Genomic DNA, 24,372 nt, shown 5'->3' on the forward strand with positions numbered 1-24,372 from the left:
TTATTGACTATTTAGAGCCTCTCTAACACCATCAAATATTTTCTGTAATTTCTTATCACTATCAATATATCCATCTCCATTCTGTTAAAATATAACACAATGTAAAGATATAAATACCTGTTCAGAAAATTGAATCAACTGTTCAGGTGAATACAATGCTATGTCAAGACACTTTGACATTTGGAAATCGAAAAAAGAGCAGGCTTATGTTTCTGTTGTAGCAAAATTTCACTTATTGCACACTGCATGGCATGGTCCATTTTGGTGCAGAAAAGTAGGACGTAAAAACAGGGGTTAATATCACACGCCCAGATATGTTTATATATAGCATACACAAACCATTATTTTTACTGAATCTGGATTAAAACGGCAGATTTGAAAGCAAGGAATTGTTAACCTTCAGAAGGATAAGAATGCCAAAATTCTATTTCCAAATAGAAAGATGTTGTTGTTTATAAATGGTAAAAGTACTTGCTTTTTTAGAATGCAGCAATTTGCCCCCAACGATCTGGACTTCTAACCAGCCAGTTGAATTAGGAGTTGCCTCACTAGTCTTGAAATGAAAATGAAAATTCTGTCAAGTTTAACAGTCCGTTTCAATAAGAACTTTTCATCATCAGGTGGATGAACTGTATTTCAGCTTGATAACAGTATAACACCATAACAGAGTAGAAATATTAAAAAGAAACTGACATATGCTATAACTTATACTTTCACCACAACATATTACCCATTGTATTATCTAGCTACTTACAGAGTACCAGTAAATATTATAAATAATAGGTCTACTTACAAATTCCAATTGTCCTGGGAATTCCTTTTCCAGAGCTTCCTTCACCGCTCTGTACTGAAATTAAAACAAATATTATTTCAAGCTACATTTAACAGTCAGTTTTGTTTAATATTTCTTCAAGTGACCCAATACTTTTTTTAAATAAATAAAATATAGTACATCGGAAATTTTTTTTATCAATTCTGAAACCACATTGATCAGAATGGGTAAATTTACTACTTAAAATGGTATATAAATTTGACAGTTCATGACTAACCCTTGCAGATCAACAATAAGCAAGGAAATATTTACCTTGGGGGCGTAGCCTCATGCTCCACTGAAATACAGGAAATAATTTAGTTAACATCAAAAATATCTTTATATTTTATTTATTATCTATTCATCTTTATTTCTACATGAACCGATTTTGTTTAATTTATTGTGAATATAATCTATCCATCTATCTAAATTACTACATGTACCAATAAATTCAAAAACAATGTTAATATATTATCTATCCATCTTAATTATAACTACATACAGGAACAGAAAGGGACAGGTTCGCCAATTTGGGGTGATATGGGTCATGAATAAATATCTTGCATCTTTTATTGATGTTTCGGTAGAGTTACAATTTTAAGGTTACTACACCTCTTTGTCTTCAGCCTAGTTTGTTTTTGTGGACAAATGGAATTCTTCGGGATATCAACCCCTGTCTATTGTGGACACCTTATGCACTTTTTCTTTCATATATTTATGTAGATAAAAATTCAGTACAAGCATGACAATTCCCTTTGATGATCTTTCGATGAAAGATGTTGAGTTATTGCCCTTGACTTAGGAAAAATATGACAAAATTTGTTTGTGAACTTAACAGACGAAACAGTTGCCAAAAAGGTCGTTTAAACTGTCTTAATTTTGTTTCTAAATTTTCATCTAATTGGCACATGGATTTCATGTTGGAATACAATAATTGTATTTTTGTGACAAAGTATCCAAATCGAATCGCCTTAATGGTGTCCGACTTCTCTACCCCCATCCCCCACTCTCCCCTATGACTACACATGCAAACAGTGAACACCAAATTATATATATTTTTCTTACCAATATATAACATGAATCTTCAGAGCCATCTTGTCAGGTTTTTCTCAAATTTCTGTTACCTGTCCTGTCTTGTAATTAAACCAAACTTTCTATACAGTCCTACCTACAGCTCACTGTGTAACAATGTTGACTTTGGCTATGACGAGTACTATTCACTTCAGTTTCATAGATCTCAAGCAGAATATTTATAGACTGTTTCTTAAATGTGTAGACTTTAAGTATTACTTTCTTGTAACATTATTCCAACTTATCAAGCATCAATTGAAACTAGAACTGTATTACATTTACAGTTCTATGATCAAAAACTAAATGCAGAATCATTGAGTAGTAGTAATATGAGGTTATTGTTGGGAAATAGCTCAACTAATTTCAAACTATCATGAATGAAAAAAAGGCCACAAATTCACTAAAGGGAAAAACCAGTGCATTACAAAATTAATATAAAAACCAGTCATCTTTCGTCATCACATATATAACTATTTTACTTGCTTTGAAAATAATTTATTTCACAAACTTAATAAAAATTTATAAATAAATAATGAGATTCACCGAGAAAAAAACATTGTATATAAGAAGGAAATGTAATGATCAGTATCAAGGAAGTCTAAACTGTTGAAAATTAGTATTTTCATTCGCAGGCATAAGATTCTGGTAAAATAAAAATCATATGTTGTACTACAGTAGCCTATACATTTATTTTTTTACCAGAATCTGGTGTCTGTGTTTTCATGCAACAGAGCCAAAATTCGAATTGTTGCCTTAAAGTATCATTCTAAGGATTAATTAGTCTAAAGAGTATCACAAAGTAATCTCAAATTCATATTGTGTTCATGCATTCTTATAAAAGAAATGTTTAAGTACTAGTAATTGTCATTATTGAAACAGAACATATAAATCACTAACAAAGCTATTTAAATTTAAAGGGCAATTAATTAAGAAACAGAATAAACAGGTCAACTAATATTATTCCAGATGACTTGGTACCATCCTGATTATCACATGACCTACGGTCTTTAGTCACAACCAATCATCAACAAGTATCTGGTATAATATTACTCAAATATCTAATCTGAAAAATACAATAAATATATTAAAAAAATTGAATTGCGAATGATTGCGATAAGAAGAGCTGTCATATGTTTCAAATGCAACTCTTGTGCATTTGAGTTGGATAAGATGCTATATAAATTGTCTACCTGTAACTATTAATAACTCAAGTAACTGTGGTTTATTGACTATTTAGAGCCTCTCTAACACCATCAAATATTTTCTGTAATTTCTTATCATTATCAATATATCCATCTCCATTCTGTTTAAATTATAATACAATATAAATATAGAAAATATGAATTTGATTTGATTATTTCCCCCTAAAAATTGTATTAAAGCAAAGGATTTCATATATGTCATGAATATGAACTATGAAGTGGAAATATTATATTTATCATACTAATTATCATATTTAAGATTTACCAGACTTTTACCAGCTGAACCTTAGCTAGCTGTATCACATTCCAGAACAGAAGTCTGATGCCTGGTTATCTTGCAGTTCAACAGAAATGTATCTTTTATAATATAGTGATCAGTCTGCTAAGAGCAGGATAAATAGTGGATATCTGACACTGTATTTTTATAATTTATTGAATTTATCTTGTAATGAACATAAAAACTTCATTGTATGCTTTTTTTCTTCCAATCTTTGACATGAAATTATTCTTACTTACTTTTTTAGAATGTAATAATTTGCCCCCAATGATTTGGACTTCCAGCCAACCAGATGTATTAGGAGTTGCTTCACTCGTCTTAAAATATAATTAATATAAACAATAAATAATAAGCTAACATAGTTATCATTCTAAATTTACCTTAAAGAACTGAGAATCTTGATAAAAAAAGTATCAAACTAGTAACTAATTAATATTAATATATCAGGGGTCTAGGGGTTCAACACAGAATAATCTTGAGATTTTTTTTTATTATCTTATTTATTATCTTATTTTCTTTTTTATCGATCTTATCATCTGCATCATTCTGACCAAATCTCAAAATAATGTTTTGGTTATGTTCAGTAGGGAAACTTGTACTTTAGATAAGCTTATATATCTTGTCACTTTCAGTGTCTCAAAAAAAACATCCCACAGTTCCACAGGTAGTATCTCAGCTGGGATGTTTTTTTTGGGACACCTGATATACGTGTTTGATCAGCAATACCATGTGGGTCTATTCATTAATGTAGGCCTACTTACAATTTCTAACTGGTTAGGGAATTCCTCTTCCAAAGCTGCTTTCACAGCTCTGTACTGAAAAAAAAGATGATGTCCCATATAGAAAATGTACCGTACCAATTTACTGATACTTTGATAAGTGTAAATAATAATTTAGCAAGATTTATCAGGTCAATTAATTTTCATTTTGTCAGTTTTTGAAGCGTTGAAAATAATCTTCTATATGATGCAGGTAAAGACAAGTAATTAACATACAATATATCGTATTGATATAGGTACAAGGAATTTAAGTACAGGAAATACAATTAGAATAAATAATTTACCTTGGGGGCGTAACCTCATCCGCCACTGGAAAAAATGTCAATTTAAAAAAGTTAATTAGAAGTTAACATAAAATATAATTCAGAGGGTCATTCACTTGAAATTTTTGTTTCAAACTTATAATACAGACATTAAGTAACCCGGATTTTCATTCTGCCATATGTAACAAATTTTCTTTCAATCAACAGTGACATCAATTCTCAAAGGATAGCGGTCACCAACATATGTATTAACTTCATTCATAACACACATTCTAAGATTTTTAAGTATATTTCAATCCAAGTCTGAATTAAATTGAGATCAAATAGAAAAACAGTCAATTGAACAATAATTAAATAGAACATTTGGGAGGGGGTGTGTGGAGAAGTTGGCATACTACACCTACCCCTTAGCAACTAACAGTGCGACGTCTGTGTTAACTTCAAATCAAGATGCACTTGGCACCTTATCTAGACAATATTAGTAATTAGTAAAACTATTTAAATTTAATCACCAATATGTAACGTGGATTTTCAATTTCATCTTGGCCCTTAATCAGCTTCACTTGTCTTGATTGGATCCTATTCTATGCCTTTCTATTCTGCTGTGATTTCTACTATTGACTTATTCATTGCGTTATAATGCTGAATCACTATAGTCTATTTCAAATAAAAAGCGTTCGACATACGGTTTGTTTAGGACAATAATATGCCTTATTTTCTTATAATTATTATAATAAGTTTTCTATTTTCAGTTTTTGTTGAATGATTTCTAGATCTACTTTATTTTCAATTTCATGATTAAATCATGATTCAAAAAGCAGCAAAAGAAATTGTACAAAACAATTTAGAACAGAAAAAAGTGTGTCCTAAACGGACCACCATAGGATTATGCGTGGGCAGTGGCTCAGAGCCACCATTATGAATGAAAAGAAGGGACGTAACTCTGACTTGGCGGGAATTTGTACGCGCTAAATTTGTTTACAAAAAGAAAGCCAAACTGAGTAAAACTGAGTTGTGATTAGCTTTATCACTGATTAGATTCTGATTACTGGTAAATTATGTCTGAATTTCGATTATTCTGTGTGTCAGATCTAAAACAAACACCAGCAGAACTGTCCAGGTGAGACACCTCCCTGTTTTTATTGTTCACGTAGTGATCATTTTATTTGATCGGATCTACATTGACTTTGTTCGGATAGGTTAATGATTTTTTGCCCCAACAGATCACATCTTGAACAACGCTTGATGTCAACTGACATCATTACGACCAACATGTTTAAAGACCTTAGAGATTAAGAGGAGGGGGGTGGTGGTAGACAAAGAGGAAGTATTTAAATTAAGAAAAAGATAAAATGCTAATGAGATGTGATTTGACTCATCATATTCACAGTTAATAGGCCTATGATTGAGAATTTGCAAGGTTTTATAACATTTGCTTTTTGCTGATTTTAACATTTTATTTTCAGTAATGAAGATAGTAGTTATTATTCTGATGATATCAAACTAACAGCAGACCAGTTGATTGTATTTGCACTTGGTAAATGGCCAGAAATTTGTGCAGAACCATTGGAAGTTTCAGTCACAGTTAAAAATGAAGTAACTGTATTACTCGGAAACCTATCACAAAAGAATAGGTATGATAAGGTTATTAAACCCTCGTGTAAATGCAAATGTCATAACCCATTCGAAGATTATTAAAATTTGACAACATGTAAAAAGAAAACAACTAGCAACCACAATGATAAAATTAGACACAACCATACATGTAGATAATAAAAAATAATAACTATACCTTAGTCAAAGCGTGGTCTAATTATGCACATTTAAACTGCAATCATTGCAAATACAGTTAAATATTGTAATATATGAAAGTAACTGAGTATTGTATTTACAGGTGTATTATATGGGAGAAGTATGATAATAAACTAGAATTACCAGAAGATAAGTCAGGTGTAGCTATACTCAGAGTTGATACACCAGAATTAAGACAACCACCTGTTTTACTACCAGAGATACAATCAGTGACTGCAGTAGATAGTGGTATAGATATTGACTCTGATATATTAGATACTGATTCATTACAAGCTGAGATGGAAAATACACCACAGGTACCTTACTACTTTCACAAGTGTCAATTCAATTCACGATGCAATCCTCATCAGGCCATTGATTTGGAAAAAAGTTGATTTTCAACGTTTTATAACAAATGCATGAAAATAGGAGTGACAAGTCAACAAAACTACAGGTTTCTTTGCTTTGGATGAATATCCAAGATCTTTTGACAGTTTGAAATTGATAAAGACTAGAGAATTGGTACCTTTGTCTTCTTATTATTTGTATCAGTAAGCACTGTGTCTCATTGTATTTCATGCAATGTGTAACTAAAATAAGTTAAGATTTAAGTTGATTAGTGCATTATATATGATTTTAGATTTTAGGCACTCCGTCACCTCTTCCTAAAAGATCACGATCTAAGAAACGAAATAGAGATGGTACAGATAAAACACCTAATGGTCCCACACCAACTAAACAGAAAGCCACAACTAGAATGAGAACCTTGAAAAATGAATTCAAAACACCCAGTAAAACACCTAAAAAGAAAAAGACACCTAAGAAAGTATTAGGAGATAAAAGCAATGAAGATAATGGTGCAACTGAAGGACAGAAAGTTTCATATTGTAAAGATGTCACTACTAGATGTAAGTATGAAAAATGATCAGACTGGCATATAATATATACTTTTTATATTGGGTTCAGTTTGACATCAATGTATTTTATAATGCTGTATGAACATGTATTAATTCTGTATTCACCATGCTCTTGTTAAGAATTCAGAATTCTTAGCATCAGATTGTTTAGCTTAACATTTTCCCCTAAAAATCTGAAATAAATCCTTTGGAGAGAGATAAGTAAATGTTAAAATTTGAGTGTACTGTTACTAATAAAGTATTTATCAACATCTTTTATTCTGTATGCCATCAGTCCCAATATCTGCTTTTGCTTATATTCTAGTTGAAAACCCTACAAATAGATGGGGACATTCCATGTGTATGGTACATGATAATAAAGCTGTATTAGTTGGGGGACAAGGTGATAAACAACAACTCAGTCGAGATTCAGTTTGGACTCTGGCACCAGGTAAATTGACATATTAATTACACTTTCAAAGACCTACATGACAATTCTTATTTAAAAAATTAATGCTTTCTTTATCAGCATCTTGTCCAAGTTTCTCCAGAAAATCTTATGAGCATGTATATAAACTTGTGTAATATGAACTTACAGACACAAGAAAATGGAATGAAGAAGATTTGATATCAGACAATCAAAAACCAGAATATAGAATGGGACATTCTGCCACGTATGATCCTATGGTTAGATGTATTTATATTTATGGTGGTTCGAAAAATCTCAAATGGTTTAAAGATGTTCATTCATTAGATGTTGGTTCTTGGAAATGGCAGCTTGTTAAAGTAAGTTCTTTAGAATTTCCTTTATGTACTCTTATGTTCAAGCTATTTTGACTGGTTTACATGTTAATATTATTTTATATTGACAAAACTAATCTTTGAAGGATACAGTGAATTTACAAAGTAAGCTTACAAGGACTAAATTCTTCAAAACCACTAGTTTCTTTTTTTCAATATTGATTGATAAAGCACATTTATAAATTACATCTTTCAGGCTAATGGCAAAGCGCCAACAAGAGCCTATCATAGTGCTACATTATACAGACATGAAGTGTGGATATTTGGTGGAGTTTACCCAAGACCAGATCCTAATCCTGATGGTTCTAGTAATGATATACATATATTTAGTCCTGTCATGGAGAACTGGTATGATCCTATTGTTACTGGTGAAAAACCGGCACCTAGATCTGGGTAAGCATATTTTCTCATCTGTATTGTGATGATATGGAAGTGTTATAGAATGTTATTTAGTTCCCATATTTTAGCAATTCTTTAGATCTTAGGCTGTTAGCGCAGTTGTGTTAGAATTATTGTGTAGTGTTATAAACTTATAAATGTTATTTATTTATGATTTATTTCAGACATTCAGCTACCCTGATAAGAGATCAGTTAGTTATATTTGGAGGCTGGGATTATCCTGTAGTTTTTAATGATTTACATATATTAGATATGAGTAAGTATGTTTATTTATCAGATAGAGAACATCTATGAAATTCAATTCAAAAGACTAAATCTATAACTTGCAGAAAAGTTCATTGGTTGAAAAAAATCATGTACCACTGCTAAATTGGTTGGACGAATTTGTGTTCTTTATATTGAATATTTTGTAAATGTTTTCAGCCACATGTGATTGGTCAAAGCCAGATATTAAAGGAACTCCACCAAAACCTAGAAGGTATATTGTCATTCCTTTTTAATTACTACCAACAGTGAATTCTATGGATTGAATTGTAAATCAATTATCACAGGGGAAACTGTCAATATCTAGTGTTACCATAAGGTTGTAGTGGACAGTACCTAAGAATCAAACACTTGTCTATCTATATTTCAGCTGGCATAGTTCGTGTGCATTAAGTTCTGGTAGTCGTATATTAATACATGGTGGATATGATGGTAATGATGCTCTAGATGATACCTCTATATTTAATCTGGGTTAGTATTTTTATAGGCCTACAAATCTATGCAGACGTTTAATGTAAATGCTCTATAATTTACATGTTTTAACTACTATAAGTCAATCGTGTGGAATGATCCCAAATTTTTGTGAGAGGAACACCAAACTTTTACTATCATTTTTCAGCTTCGAACTTTTCTTGTCATTTCAGATACGTTAACATGGATGAAAATAAAAGTAGAATCAACGCCATCACCTCGGGCAGGTCATGTGGCTCTATGTTTACCCTATAGTTATGAGAACCAGCAAGAAGATGAAATACTGATATTTGGTGGTGGTGACAATGATGGAACATTCTTTAATGATTTATTTAGTTTGAATGTACCTTTTACTCCAATGATAGACAGCTCATAATGATATTCAGTCAAATAGTGCTTTTATTGATTTTAACCCAGAATTTTAATGCCAATTCATCACTGATGAATAACTTTTCAAAATAACTAAAATCCAATGAATTAACAATTGTCATATCAGATGCAATCACTTATCAATAAACAATTGTTGTGGGTGTACTTTTTCGAGGGCAATGAATGAAAGCAACAAAGGCAAGAGTATGCTATGAATATTTGGTAATTGGGGTGATATTGGCAGTTTTAATGAATACATTTTAAATTAAAGTTATTTTCAACCCTTTTTTTTTTTAGAGATATTTTCATATTTAAATATTTTTAATCATGTATATAATTATCACCATGTAGTTTAAACCATATTTATAAAATGTTTAGTAGATTAGTTTTCTTTATTGATACATAATATAAAAATTATTCTAACCCAATTCAATTCCTGGTATTGGTCAAGACAAAACTTTCGGTTTTTTCAACAGATAAGAGCGGTTGACATTTAAAGTATCTAGTTTCTACAATGTGACAATAAACCAAGGCCCTGTGAGCAACAGGTATTGAGGCACTTGATTGGTCATGGAATCAATAAAACGATATGGAATGGGACTAAACAAGAAAGGTGAAAGACAGAAGGGAAATTTGAGTAACATCTGGTTCTGTGCCATTCAATTGGAACAGGTTGAACCTGGACAGAACTAACCAAATGAGAGTCTCCTATGCAGTGCTTGTCTTCATTATCCCAATCTCGTGTAAAAAGGTTAAGGACATACAAATTCATTGTATTAGTTTAGTGCCATTTATCATAGAGGTCTCTGAAAATACCCTGTACAATATAAATTAAACTATGAACATATTTGAATAAAAGAATGTGATACTTATCAAAATATTTTAATACCAGTAAATAATATACAGAAGTATTTACAAATATAAAATCAGTGTTATTTACAGTAATTATGGATATCCATTCTGAAGGTAATAACTTACAAAGATAGTTAAAATATGTGACTAGGTCTTGATCTGTATGTATGAAATAATGAGATACAGATTTGACACATTCTTTATCTGCATATAATAAAACTTTCATCAAACAAAGCATTGGATTGATTCAATATATGAGATGCTTAACAATTTGTCAGATCATTGATAGCAAATGAAATCATTTTGATGAGACTGATAAAATGATTGGAAATGAAACTGGTGATGTTAAATCGATAATTTCCCACTCTGCTGGTACATTTTCATCTCACTTGCCTTTCTTTTTAGATGGTTTTGAAAATAGTGAAGGGTCTATATCTTCCTGTTTTAAACCTTTAATAGAAAACAATCTCTCAGCTCTCTGTTGTAATGTTCCACCACATTTTAATCCTTTTTCCATCAATGAGTTCTTCAATCTATTTAAACCTAAGGCTTCTAACTCTTCTACAGAATTATACTTATCTAGATCTATCGGCTAAAATTTAAAAATTTGCAATTAGTTTTCAACAAGCGCTGTACATTTTTTTCCAACAGGTTGACTGAAATAGCTTAACATCAGGCTTTAAACAATTGACAGCATATCTCAAGGCTACAATCTTATGCATTGACAAATACTTTTGACATTGAGTTAATAATGCATGCAAAATGTCAATTGGTTGAGTTTAAAACATTTCTTATCTGCTGACTACCTTTCTTAAAGTGTTGTAAAATCACCACAGGCTAAAGACCACACAATACCCAATTTTGTGAATTATTTTCAAAGAAATGTAAATCATAAAAATACCTCATTATTTAAATTTGGTTGATTTTCACTGACTGGAGGTGGTAAAATTTCTAATAATGATGACTGTTTAGTTTCTTTTGGACTTTCAACATTTTCCTCAGTTTGTATTTTGACACTGTCATCGCTTTCTGAAGTTAATTTAGGTTCTGTATCTTGTTCTGTATTGGATGTTTTATCAGATTCATTACTAGAATTATTGTCACTACATGATCCCGTCTTACCCTCATCCTCATCACTGGTATCCAGGTCACTCAAATCTAAATCTGGATCTATCCCAAGCCTAAAATTGACACATATTTGTTTAACACTTGTTTTGTAATAACCAATAACATCCACAGGTATTGCACTAAAACAGTTACTCTTACTCTTAAATCAATATGCAAAACAGATCAATCAGAAAACTCTACATGCATGAATATACAACAGCTTCGTTACAGTTTATGCAATGTAAATGTGTTTCTCTCATAGTCTTCCAACACTTGATAAAATAACATGAGAAGTTATAAATTTAATATTAGAAGGAAGGTTCAAGTTTCTTGTTAATACAGCAAAGGCCTGACTTGAGTGACTTCTTAAATTGAAATAAAAAAATGTTTGCCATCTATTCTAAAAAAAAAGATCCTAGCACTAGGATGTCCTTGAGTCAAGAGTGAAATTAAGACTGATTCTACTGTATAAATTCATCAACTTACCATCCCTTATTTTTCTTTATTTTTCCTGTTGTACCATTGTTTGTGGCTTTTCTTTTTCTACATTCACCAGACCCACTGGCTGCTTCTGATGTTACAGTGGCTGAGGCACCTTTAGATTTTTTTAAACCTGAATAATGAATGAGATAAATAATTTCAAAAAATGTACATTTGAAAGCCAGACTTGAGCCATCAAATTTTAACATGTAAACCAGGCCTGTGCAATGAATCTAATCAATTGAGGTTAACGAGGTTTGACCTTGTGTGAAACAGTGAACTTACGTCAAATGTGTATGTTATTTGCAATGCACATTGAAATACATTATTGAGTAAATGACTTGAAAAAACTGCATGTTAATTCCATGATTCATTGATGGTTGGTTATGTGGCCCATGTCCTACTCGCATCACCCAAATGTGGCCTGTGTTGCTGTTGCCACATTACCTTTTTGTAAAGCATCTTCTAAATCTTCTACCACTTTATTTTTCTGCTCAAAAAATGTTGGATCATCAAATTTATGTTGTGGTTTATTTCTCCTTCTCTCTATTCTTTCTTTCCGTTTTTCTTCTTTTTCTCTCTCCCTTTCAGACTGTTTACCTAACCATTCTTTCAACCTATAAAATACCAGTTCAGTTGTTTACTTATCATATGACTAGCCGTGAAGGTGTTAATTGGCTGATAAATGTCAAGTTGTACAGATGATATTGTGTTCCCAAGAAAGTCAAGTGAACATACAATACTAGCTAGCCATAAATATCCAAAAACACCACAGTGAAAAAAATATAATGATTAATATCGCCAATTCAGTGAGTTTAATTACTCTCTCCATGCTTCATCTTTCATTTTAACCTCTTTCATTTCACTTTGATTTTTGATAAACAGATATGAAATCTGAATCAGTTTAATTTCTCTACTTACTTCTTCTCATTATTGACATCTCTCATTCTTCTACCACTCAAATCTCTACAGGCTTCACGGCTGGTTGTTTTCTCAATTTGAGCACCAATAGCTCGTAACATAGAACCAAATCCTGTAAAGAAAATGTAGAAAGAATTTTTCAGGATATTGGGTTTGAAGAATACAATTAATTTAAATTACCATTGTGTGGGCCTACCGCCCTATCTTATATTTCCAGTGAGCATCCTCCCCATAATTGTTATTCAAAAAGCTTTATCTGATGCCAGCAGTAATGATCAAGAACCAATTATTTTATAATGGAGAATCAAAGTTATTTTCCCCATCCTCTTAAAGGCCTCCCTTAGATACATCAAATATGTATCTCAAAACAATTTGTCAATCTCAGTCTTGCCTTTTACAAATATATCACTACATTATATTACCTCCCTTTCCTCCAACCAATCTAGGTATAACATGGTACATTTGATCTGGGTGTATATCTTCATTGTCTTGTAATATTCTACCATTATAAACTACATAAACATTCTCATCTCCTATAATCTACATATAAATGTTAAAAGGAAAAAATAAATTTATCTATCTCAATAACATATCTACAAATATGACATAACATGTGTCAAATAGTTAATCAGGAAGGAAATAGTCAATCTGTCAATCAGTTGATTCATGATAGTCACCATAAGGTTAAAGCAGAAAATGTTCCTAAGTCATGGGTCCTCTCACTCCTGTCAGTGCCCTATATTAAACATAGTAAATCTGTAGCCATTTCACAGGATACTTATAAGAGCAGGATTTTCACGAAATAGAAGACAATCTTACTCAATTATAGTATATGTTGTTATGTTTATATTAAATATAACAACTTAGGTGAAGGTATAGATTGATGACATTGAATTGATAGGTCTAAGACTTACCGTTCTCTCAACTAAGAAATCCAGAAGATCATTTCTCTTTTCAACATGATCCATACATCCTTGGATTCCACAATATGTATAAAAACAACTCATCCTCTTGGTCTACAGAAACAACTGTGGGAAATATTGAAATATTTTGGAGTGAGTAAATTCAGATATTCAGAAACGTTGTTTACAGTTATTACCATTTCCGGTTGGTACAGATGGCGCTGCAGAACACCTGCTTGCTCCGATCGACACCAGTTGGGAGTAAGACCCGTATCGCGAGGATCATGGCTCTGAAATTGATGTTACTGGTATGAAAAAATATTACCAAGTTCATTAATTGATTAATAGAAAATATCCTGTTTATAAAAAAAATACAAAGATAAAGCATTTGGATTGTCGTAATTCTTGATTTCGGCTGTTCAACAATTATACATTTGAGTCTGGATGTTCTGAAATAATGTTGTTGCGGGAAATACAAATGTCAGGTTTAAAAGCCTAGTCAGATCACAAATATGTACTCTTATACCTCTTTGAGTTTCCTAATTCCATTACTATTGAGTCATCAAATAGCAAGTGACTCCATTGAGAGACAAGGGCAGTTGATGTTGCTAAATTTAGAGGAAACTCACTTGAGTAAGAATAATTTTCTATACACTGAAATAGCAAAATTCAAGCTTCGACATACACAGTTTGAGCTCTTTCTACGGCAATATTTTGTTATGCATCCAAACATGCATATTATGGTGGATAACATTTCCATAGAGAAGGGCAAACTTGACATTCCAGGATTTTACCAAGGACGAAGCTTTGAACACAATCAGACATCTCTGATAGCTCGATTAACAGAGGAGTATTTCAATGGAACTTTGTACCATGGTCAGCAAGTTTTCTTTTTTAACTGTAAACAATTTGAAATTATAAAAGCATCACAAAGACTCACAAAGATGACAAAATTCACTTGCGAAATATTTAATGATAAAGATGTGCAGAAAGTTATCAATGGTCTGAAGGGTCAAAGAAGTAACTGTGCATCTCAGGACAGCATTCATCTTCATAAACAAGCTTTAGTTACATCTTATTACAATAAAAACTTTAAGACAAAAAGAAGACAAAAGCGGAGTACAAATGCAGTCTCTTGTGTCTTACATGTGATGGCGGATCAAAAGTTCTTTAAATTTGTTGGAGGAGGAAGTGTAGCTAATACTGTTGGAGAAATGGTAGCTGGAATCATGGAAGCTGATTTGATTTTCAGGAGCACAGATTTTAATGGTGATGGAATAGGAGATAATATAGGTTTTGTGATCGGAGACATTACAATTTTTACCTCAGCAGACAGTCCTAATAATAAATTTACTTCAGATAACATTGCAGTCCATCATTATCTGGATATTTTGACAGAGTATGATTTTGGTTCATATTGTTTGGGAATAGCCTTTACATATAGAGATTTTGACAGAGGTATTGTAGGGCTAGCTTGGGTGGCAAATTCCAATCCTCTTGGTGCTGTTGGTGGTATTTGTCAAGAGAAAATATACAGTGGACATGGTCGATATCGCAGTTATAACACAGGCTTGGTCACTTATGTTAATTATGGCACTTTTATACCCACACAAAAATCTGCATTAACAATAACTCATGAATTTGGTCACAGTTTTGGAAGTATACATGACAATCAAAATAATGTTGAATGTGCTCCTGGTGGAGTATATGGTAGTTACATTATGGATCCTTACTCGAACTCAGGAGAAAAGCCAAACCATAGAAAATTTTCAATATGCAGTGTGAACAACATGTATCCTGTCATTGTCAATAAAGGTGACTGCTTAAAGACATATTCTGGTCCCACCTGCGGTAACAGTGTTGTAGAAGGTACAGAGGAGTGTGACTGTGGGACCTCCAAAACATGTCCTTATACTGATCCATGTTGTACGCCAGCTGACCCACCAATTAGCTCACCAGATTCCCGATGCACCATACATAGATCAGAAGGAAAGGTCTGTTCTCCAGTTGTTTCACCATGCTGTGATTCAACCTGTCAGGTTACATCTTCTTCAAGTCAACAGATTTGTCGCCAGCCTACAGAATGCTTAACAGCATCTTATTGCAATGGTGTCAACTCCTCATGTCCAGAGTCTCAAGAGATGCCAAATGGAAGGTTATGCCATGTTGGAACAAAGATTTGTATGGATGGTATGTGTTCAGCCAGTATCTGTCATTTACATGGTCTTCAGGAATGTCAATGTGAATCTGTAGAAGAAAACCTGTGTAAGGTGTGTTGTCGATATACTAACATTACAGACTGTGACTGTTTACCGGCTTCTAATTATGGTATTTATCATGCCAATGGAGATGTTATTTATCACCATAAGGGAGAAGTATGTAACAATTATAAAGGATACTGTGATGGGCAAAACTGTTTGTCTGATGATAGAGAAAATATTATCTTGCGTATGAAGCGAATATTTGGGGAAAGAAATTTTCAAAGTATTGCTGCTTGGCTCAATAATTTCTGGTATTATCTTGTTATTGGATTGATAAGTGTGGTCATGATTGGAGGTTTTTATAAAGCAACGTCTGCACGCATGAAAAATGTAGATATTGATGTTGAAGCTTGGAGGTATGGTAGACTAATGTCAATTTGTAGAGGAGCTGAGGACCAAATTAGTCAATTTAAGGAGAAGCTTAGGATATTTAACGAAAAATTTGACAGTAAAATCCTAGATGTTGAAGTGAATAAAGAATATCACAGTCCCATATTAGCCATCTCGCGTTTAAAAATGCTGTTCCCTGATGCAGATCTATCAGAAATTGCTAAAGTAGTTCATTCAAGTTCAACTGAAAATATTGCAGTGAAAATGTTAATAATTCAAGGTTTTTCGATGAAGAAATATCAATTAAAGATAAAAGACAAAAGTAGACATGCTAAACCAAAAATAAAGTAATACCATGTGTTTAATGGTTGGTTGTATGTGTCCAGTTAGAGGCATGTGGTTTCGCCTTTACTGAGTGTGACTAAACATTACTTTTACAGTTGTAGAGTTCTTTTTCTGGCTCCTATATCACAAAAAAATCTCACAATGAAATTCTAGAGTAAATGTGACAATTTAATAATTCTTCTTTTTCATTGGTAATTGCAGTCGATATAGGAGCCAATATTGTATCTTTCACTACAACAGGTAACATCAATTTCTTTATTTTCAATGAGCATCAGACATGTTTTCTGTCCACAGGAATATAGAAGGTTATATTTTGTTGTCTCACAAACTACAATACAAGCCTACCTTAATATGAATCAAGAAAAACAGAAACATTTTATAATGACAAAGTGTTTTTATCAAGGAAAAAGAAATCTGACCAAACTTATAGAATTAGAATAAGTATTAACAGTGTAAATTAGAATTATTAATTGTTTCAATTAATTTAATTCTTTAATTATTGTGATCTCTTTCATTCAATAACTGATCAATTTCAAAAGTTTTATTCCAGCTTTTCAAAACATGAATTAAGTTACAGAAAGACATATGGTAAATGTTAAAAATGTTAAAGAAAATCATGATTTTTTTTGTAAGGAGCAAGTCAATGTCATTTGATAAAATTGTAGCATTGAAAATTAGTCTGTACCACTTCACTTCAATTCATTGGCACACCAATCTTTATATCACAATCATTAATTCTTAACACCATTGGGTGACACTGTTATTCCAATTAAGAGCAGAGAGTAAATTGTAAAACTCTTATTCATAATTTATTCTCCATTTTCATTGAATCTGACTTTATATGAGTCATAGAGTTTATATCTTTCCTTTCATGATTTGGGTCATATTAGGATGTATAGCAAGATGAGATAACTCTGTCTGTAAATCATGTTTATTATTATTTAATTGTAGTATTGTTAATATATCACTACTGAACTTTATAGTCACTTGTTGGTTAGAATTAAAGTATTTTATTATATCACAGATTATTGTCTTTATTAATTCTTTATATACCTGAAAGTAAAAAGAATAGGTGGTGAGGGCAGATTATAAGCTTTCCCCAAGTTGTTTTGATTATATCTCTAATGCTTCAAGATTCAAGCAATTTAATTTTGGTTATGCTAATATTCTCCCTTCATGAAATCATTTATGTACATCTTTGATATCATCAAAATGACAATCTCATTTAAGTGTGTCACTAATTATACTAACAGTGTCAATGGTCCCATCAATACTAGGAATTGTCTATAGATACTTATATTTATGCCCTAGAGTGTTTCAATTGAGGAAAGCCATAATTTAAATTCATGAAAGTTTGAATTAATATGGTAAGGCTATATGAACTACCCTGAAATTGTTTTACTTTTAAACTTTTTTACCATAAACATTACCTACATTTGATGAATTTAGCACTTTTATACAGCCTTTTTCAAAGATATCAATTGTGATTAAATTCTCCATCAACAACAAACACATAAATAAAACATAACTTGGAACACATTTCTGAAAAATAAAGGTGCCATATTTTATTATTATTATACATTTCAAATTGACCAACATGATAAAACAGTCATCATATACACAAACAAGCTTATCACAATAGTCAGAAATCTAGCCCAAATCTGGCATTAATAATGGGGAAAACAGCATTAGTTTTTCAATCATTTCAAAAAAAGTTTAAATATATATTTATGTATGTCATCACTAACATGGAGAGACTACTGGGTTAAAAAATCTGAAGATTTTTATATCTCGACCCATGCCAAGATTAAACACTCAACAAGGAAATATCTAATTCATTGAGCTACTGTGGCTCCCTTTGCTCCATGCAACAGGTGTATTTGGGTGAAATGTATTCTAAATGATAACAGTACCTGTTTATTTGGACTAGTATATAATAAGTAAAACCATCTAGGTGATGAAACTATAGAAAATATTGTTACATCTTTTAATTCCGTTTCATACAACCTTTTATAACAATCCAATAACTCTACCGTAATTAACTCAGGCATATAGCTAACTGGAATTAGAGAGTAACATATTATTTCTAGTTTAATACATGTTTATATTTAAATGAAATCTCCATATTTTTGGATCATATGCCTCCTATAAGAAATAGTATGATATAGTGTTGCATTAGGATTTGGGGGATAGCTTTTGGGGTAGTAAGCACTTTGTTTCTACAAAACTTCACACACTGGCGAAATTCCTCCATTATTTTGGAATATTGCATATGGTGTAATTTCAATCTCACTGTCAAAAAGCGCTCAAATAACAACTTAAATATTCACGTAAATTATTCTTAATATCAAAATAATTCAGAAATTGTCTATTAAATAGCATTTACCTGAAAACGTGATCAGATTGACATGAGTTACAACAATATACATCTACTTGGACAGAATATAAAATTCTTAAAAAAAAAACAACACTTACTAATTGAGATAGCTAAATCTAAAATTAACTGAGCTAATGAACGAACAGCTTGTGGTACTGTGTCCTAAAAAATAATACAAGGACCAGGATAAAAAGATATAAATGATTAAATTCTATTGAAAGATAAAAACAATACAAGTATACATACCTCTTTAAATAGTAGAACATGATGTGTCTGTTCCATAACCATCATCAGTCTGGTGTAATCTGGACTAGAACATCTATTCACTACCATTTCTTTATTCATAATCTGATATAATATTGATAATAATAACTATAAGTTTGCAAAAGGGGAAACTGTTTGAAGGCCAAGAAAGGGTTTATAAAATCCTGCAGAATTTCTTTGGAGAACTCTCAATACATGCTTGCAGACTACTATCATATGCTTGAAAAGAGTCAGCAAAATCTGCAGCTTCTTAATTAAGGAAATTTATGAAAGATATAAAATGCTACCTGTATAGTATGTAATAAATCAGAGAGTGATATAACATCTTCTCTATGTTTATAATGACTATCTTCTACACTACATACAGGTATCAACACAGCTTGAGATAGAATTGACTTAGTTGTTACATTCGTTAAAGAACTCGATGCTTCAGTTGTTGTATTCAATAATGCTACTGGTAGATCGAGTCTATTTCCTATGTTAATTTGTTTATTGGATGATTGTTCTAATAATGACTTTTTAAAAACTTTATCTGCTTCAGTATTCACTTCTTTTAAATACATTGCTGCAAGAGAAATGAACATATTAAAATCTAATCTATGTTAACTGAACTATTCCTTTGTTCTATCATTAAGGTGCAAGATCCCAGCGATTCATATTTAAATTGTTGCAATAATAAACCTCCTTATATGCAATCATTATGCTTTATTTTTTAAAAAAAAATTATAACTTTCATGAAAATTTACCTGTAGAAATATGATTAGTAATCCATGATTTTATTCTTTCTTCTGCCAAACGACAACAAATACTGGCAGCCATATTGGTTACAGCTGAACTCTGTTCGTCAGGAAGCAATAATTTCAATGCTGAATTCACTCTCGAGCTACAATATCTATAAATGAAAGATTAGAACTTACATTTATCTGGCTTCAAGCATACAGTTTGAAATTCTAAACATGTACCTGTATATTGACAACAATCATTCGACAAGATTCAATAGAAATTTATACATAACGGCAGAATAAATATGAATTATACAATTTTCAAGTATAAATTAAATGAAATGGAGCATCTGCTTGGAGGAGGACAGAATTTTCATGTATGAACAACCAGAGTTTTTTGTACACATCTTAGAGACACATGACATAAACACAAGCATTTATCCACTTGTATTTTTAGGTAGTTCTACTTCTATTGATAAAGAACACAACAGAGGTTAAGCTAGGACTAGATCTACACCAAAATAAGTAAATATGTTAAGAAACATTTAAGGATATACTTAGTCTGACTTAGTTATGGGAGGACTTACTCTCTTTTGGTATTAGAAACTTTTCTCTTCACTTCTTCACATAGATTCTGGGCTATTTTCTTATATTCTAATTGATGATTCTGGTCCTATTAAAAAACAAAACTTCACTGTTAATATAGGAGTCATCATAGTTTTCTCTATAAATGAAATAAAAAAACGCAGGTCTTTGTATATCTATATATCTGTGAATCATTAAACTCAAATGCAAGTTGCTCTCAAATTTAAACAATAGAAATAACAAAGATAGCTTGCCAGGCAAGGTTACATACATACAAGGTTGACTGAGATCTCATCAATATATACATGCATACCAAGTTTTATGAAGATTGGATAATAACTGTAGCCTTTATCGTGCCAATAAACCAAATTTGATGCATTTTTACTAAGGGCAATCACTCTGAAATTGTTTATCCAATTGTTACCATTGTTAAACCCGAATAAGTATGCAGGCATACATAGTTTTATGAAGATCCGATAAAAACTGTAGTCTCTACCCTGCCTACACGCCAAATTGACACTTTTTTACAAAGTCAAGGGCAATAACTCTGAAACCTTTCATCTGATAATAAGCAATTTTGTATTATTAATTATATTGGACTACCAAAATTGTGAAAACTGTATCAATTTCGAAATTTTTTTTACAAGTACCATAAACAAATTTTATACATACCTTTATTTTATTGGTAGGAGAAACTACAGTACTATTCAACGTCTGTAATAAACTATTCACTCTGGACTTTGCCTCAGATATAGACCACGGTAAATCTGTAGCTCGAAAATGTTTGATGAAATTAGAAGCAGTTCTCTCAGATACAAACTCCACAGTTCTCTTCATACTTGCTGGATGATTGTGAAAAAAGTTCTCTTCCAGTTGAGTCTGAAATATTCAAATTCAAAATTCCTTGATATCATACAATATGACAAACAAATGTAATATTGTATCCAAAGGTAATAAGCAAACTAGACACTGCAACTAAGTATATGAGACTCGAACAATATGGCAACAAATTTTAGTTCTTGCGTGATGAAGTATGTGTTGAGAATTTTGTTTAATCTCTTTGTAAGAGACAAATAAGACACAAATGTACAATCAGATTTAAAATAGTGAGCTTGTTGGTGTATATTACAAGAATGAACTCAAAGTCAGTCTGAGTGATCAGATTTTTCACTGAACACTGCAAGGGTCTACTACAACTGGTCTTACCCAAACCAAAACATAATGAGAACGCCAAATAGATAACCTACCTGTAAATTTCTATCAGTTTCTGGTTCAGGTAAATCATCAGCTGATACAGGTGTTATTTTACGTATGGTTGATTTACTATTAGCACCCACAGCAAACTCTAGTAATAATGTTCTTATTTCACCTTCAAATATAAAATAATGCACTATTACTTTCATTCGCTGATTCAAATATCACCTTTTTATGAAGCAGATCTCTTTATTTGTGACCATGACCAGTGCTTTATATAAGAGTTTTCATAACATTCTTCACTCTACAACGACTCATGTGTAATTTTCCCACTGATTCTTACTATATAATACATTGTTTAATAATGACATCACATTTAATTTCTTGAGTTGAATTTTTCTTGTTACGTTGGCAGAACATCAAATTTCTTACCTAAATATGGACATACTGTATACAGAAGTTCTTGACTGACCAGGTCTAAATTATCCTGGAAAAGATATAGGTTCAAGTTTTCATTCTGAAAATTGTTAATTCAAATAGAAAGAAGTTATGTCCTGTAAAACCATTGTAAAAAATCAGAAATGAAACTTACAACAGGTTTCAGTGAACAGTTGGTACTATCTATAGCTATAATGTTCTGTAGTTCATCTTTTTCTTCCATTTTAAATATACCTTGAGGCATTATAGGTGACTAGAAAATATATTCAAAGCAATGTTAGAATAGTTTAGAATAAGTTTTTATACAAGTTTCTTCATGAGATAAAACCTAATATGTCACCAGAACTATTTATGTGAAAAAGATTTGAGAACACTTACTTCAAATAACCAACCCAACATTGAAACTAACATCAAACATCCATAATTATATTTGTCCTTTTTCACTGATTTCCATGATAGTCTACAAAAAAACGACATTTAGTAACAAATAGTAAAGTGTACTATAATGAAGATGGCATAAAAACAAGATGAGACATCATGATGAGCAAGAGAAACTAACTCAACAAAGATTTAAAGAGATGCTATCCTATAATGATAATTCATTCATATCAAGTTATTGCTACTATAGATTTTAAGTTTGACTTATTGTAGAAACATTTAGATTGTAAGAATGGAACCCTGCAACTTACCTATGTATATATTGTAATAAATATAAAACTCTATGATAATAGTTTAATACAGGAGCTATTCTATCCATCATACTAAGATATTCTATTATCCATGGTATTGTAATATTTAATCTTTCTGTATTTATACTGACCACCATTAACTCTAATATATCTATAGGATTTGGCTGCTGAAATAACACAACAACACATCATTTGGTGTCTTTTTTTAAATCGTAGAAGAACTAAACAATAGATTTTAATTTTGGAAAGTTACACTGATTGCTGAGTTGGTATAGCAAACATTTAAACAACCATATCCCTACACATTTTGGAACAAAAAGAAGTATGCCTTTGTAAAATATTAAACAATAACCACCAACACTTCAAATTACTACACATAAGATTTACAAAAGTAAAACTCATGAATGACCTTAAAATTCTAACTCAAACGATTTAATAATATGCTTATTGTGTGAAATTTCTTTATTACTTACATTATTTCTGAGTTCTATATAGTTGGTCTGTATATCATCAGGTAGACCGTGAACAGAATGATATGGTGAGAAGGTCAGGAAACCAAGAAACTTACCCAATAAACGTAAAGTTAACAGACAAGATGCAAACAATTCAAATTGATCCTGCAATAAACAGAATAATAAAGGCTGAACTTTAAAGGGACACCTTCGCCATTTTCAGGGGTTGAGTTTTGTCTTGGATATATGTAAATAGTCTTCAGAAATACTAGAAACGTACGAAATGTACTATTTCTTTAAACATGAATGTCTTTCCCATTTATGGTAATGTTTAAAGAAAAAAGACGAGGAGTCCTTTTAATGCCGATAATTCTGGATACACATGAATTTGAAGGCTCAAATCTTGCACTCAGCTGTGAACTCTATTAATGATAAGCTCAACTAAAATATTCCTGTCTCCGCGACTAAGGTCCTTCTCCCTTTGATAATGTTTAAAATTGATTATCTCAATTCACACTAGTAGTATATGTCTTTTCGGATATGACGCATTTCACTTCTGCGCATGCGCAGCTTTTTCAACGCGTCATATCCGAAAAGACACAACTGTTAAAATGTATTATAACACACTCCCCAAACTGTTAAAATGTATTATAACAAACTCCATATAAATTACCCAAACCACAGACAAGAATCACTATAATAATACAGTATAAAATAACCGCATTAAAAATGTCTTTAATTTTAAAACACGAACAAAAAAAATTCGAAGGAGACGGTTTCTTCTCTGCGCTAACATCTCTCATCCCCAAAGTGGCCAATTTTGTCTCAAACAACAAATCCCTCATTTCCTCAGGAGGAAATAACATATAAGAGGAATGCGAAATAAAAAAAAGTCAATGGTTTTAAAATTATGATAAATGATTCTGTAGAATAAACAGAAGGCCTACTCTGTTATTGTTTTGTCAATACCTTCAATTTCCCCCTATAAGGTCAATTCTCAGAGCGAAAAGTATATTCGAAAGTCTCAGAGAATTAACAAAGGGTGTGTAGTGAGTATCA

At 31.6% G+C, this 24,372-nt stretch overlaps 6 protein-coding genes across 6 annotated transcripts; 2 read left to right on the forward strand and 4 right to left on the reverse strand.

Annotated features, from left to right (window-relative positions):
- LOTGIDRAFT_172170 (hypothetical protein) lies at positions 1 to 4,200 on the reverse strand (the record flags this gene model as incomplete). The annotated part of the gene is made up of 4 exons (XM_009048750.1): positions 1 to 81; positions 755 to 847; positions 3,601 to 3,678; positions 4,123 to 4,200. 4 exons carry the CDS (start codon positions 4,198 to 4,200, stop codon positions 1 to 3), a joined length of 330 nt encoding a protein of 109 aa, XP_009046998.1.
- Positions 4,201 to 5,384: 1,184 nt separating this feature from the next.
- Positions 5,385 to 9,778, forward strand: LOTGIDRAFT_238024 (hypothetical protein). The gene is made up of 11 exons (XM_009048751.1): positions 5,385 to 5,523; positions 5,870 to 6,037; positions 6,298 to 6,511; positions 6,835 to 7,102; positions 7,416 to 7,541; positions 7,689 to 7,876; positions 8,088 to 8,284; positions 8,455 to 8,546; positions 8,714 to 8,768; positions 8,925 to 9,025; positions 9,199 to 9,778. The coding sequence occupies exons 1-11, from the start codon at positions 5,462 to 5,464 to the stop codon at positions 9,399 to 9,401; spliced, it is 1,674 nt and encodes a 557-aa protein (XP_009046999.1). The 5' UTR covers positions 5,385 to 5,461; the 3' UTR covers positions 9,402 to 9,778.
- Positions 9,779 to 10,631: 853 nt separating this feature from the next.
- Positions 10,632 to 10,835, reverse strand: LOTGIDRAFT_138644 (hypothetical protein; the record flags this gene model as incomplete). Its single annotated transcript, XM_009048752.1, has 1 exon — positions 10,632 to 10,835. A coding segment is annotated over one exon (204 nt), but the record flags the coding sequence as incomplete, so codon positions are not given.
- A 1,407-nt stretch (positions 10,836 to 12,242) lies between these two features.
- Positions 12,243 to 13,273, reverse strand: LOTGIDRAFT_138717 (hypothetical protein; the record flags this gene model as incomplete). Its single annotated transcript, XM_009048753.1, has 3 exons — positions 12,243 to 12,450; positions 12,755 to 12,866; positions 13,177 to 13,273. Coding segments are annotated over 3 exons (417 nt in total), but the record flags the coding sequence as incomplete, so codon positions are not given.
- Positions 13,274 to 14,762: 1,489 nt separating this feature from the next.
- On the forward strand, positions 14,763 to 16,232 carry LOTGIDRAFT_54048 (hypothetical protein; the record flags this gene model as incomplete). The annotated part of the gene is made up of 1 exon (XM_009048754.1): positions 14,763 to 16,232. A coding segment is annotated over one exon (1,470 nt), but the record flags the coding sequence as incomplete, so codon positions are not given.
- Positions 16,233 to 17,119: 887 nt separating this feature from the next.
- Positions 17,120 to 23,530, reverse strand: LOTGIDRAFT_238026 (hypothetical protein; the record flags this gene model as incomplete). Its single annotated transcript, XM_009048755.1, has 16 exons — positions 17,120 to 17,645; positions 18,027 to 18,134; positions 18,506 to 18,651; positions 19,068 to 19,131; positions 19,216 to 19,317; positions 19,521 to 19,798; positions 19,980 to 20,125; positions 20,543 to 20,628; positions 21,213 to 21,419; positions 21,788 to 21,909; positions 22,167 to 22,221; positions 22,327 to 22,425; positions 22,551 to 22,632; positions 22,862 to 23,028; positions 23,335 to 23,478; positions 23,522 to 23,530. 16 exons carry the CDS (start codon positions 23,528 to 23,530, stop codon positions 17,448 to 17,450), a joined length of 2,013 nt encoding a protein of 670 aa, XP_009047003.1. The 3' UTR covers positions 17,120 to 17,447.
- Between the last annotated feature and the right edge of the window lie 842 nt (positions 23,531 to 24,372).

Source organism: Lottia gigantea, assembly GCF_000327385.1.
Source record: "Lottia gigantea unplaced genomic scaffold LOTGIsca_128, whole genome shotgun sequence".
NCBI lineage: Eukaryota > Metazoa > Mollusca > Gastropoda > Lottiidae > Lottia > Lottia gigantea.

Coding starts and splice junctions, on each gene's coding strand:
- LOTGIDRAFT_238024 (XM_009048751.1), top strand. CDS start 5,462: ATGTCTGAATTTCGATTATTCTGTGTGTCAGATCTAAAACAAACACCA. Junction 6,512..6,834: donor AGATGGAAAATACACCACAG/GTACCTTACTAC, acceptor ATATGATTTTAG/ATTTTAGGCACTCCGTCACC. Junction 7,542..7,688: donor AGTTTGGACTCTGGCACCAG/GTAAATTGACAT, acceptor ATGAACTTACAG/ACACAAGAAAATGGAATGAA.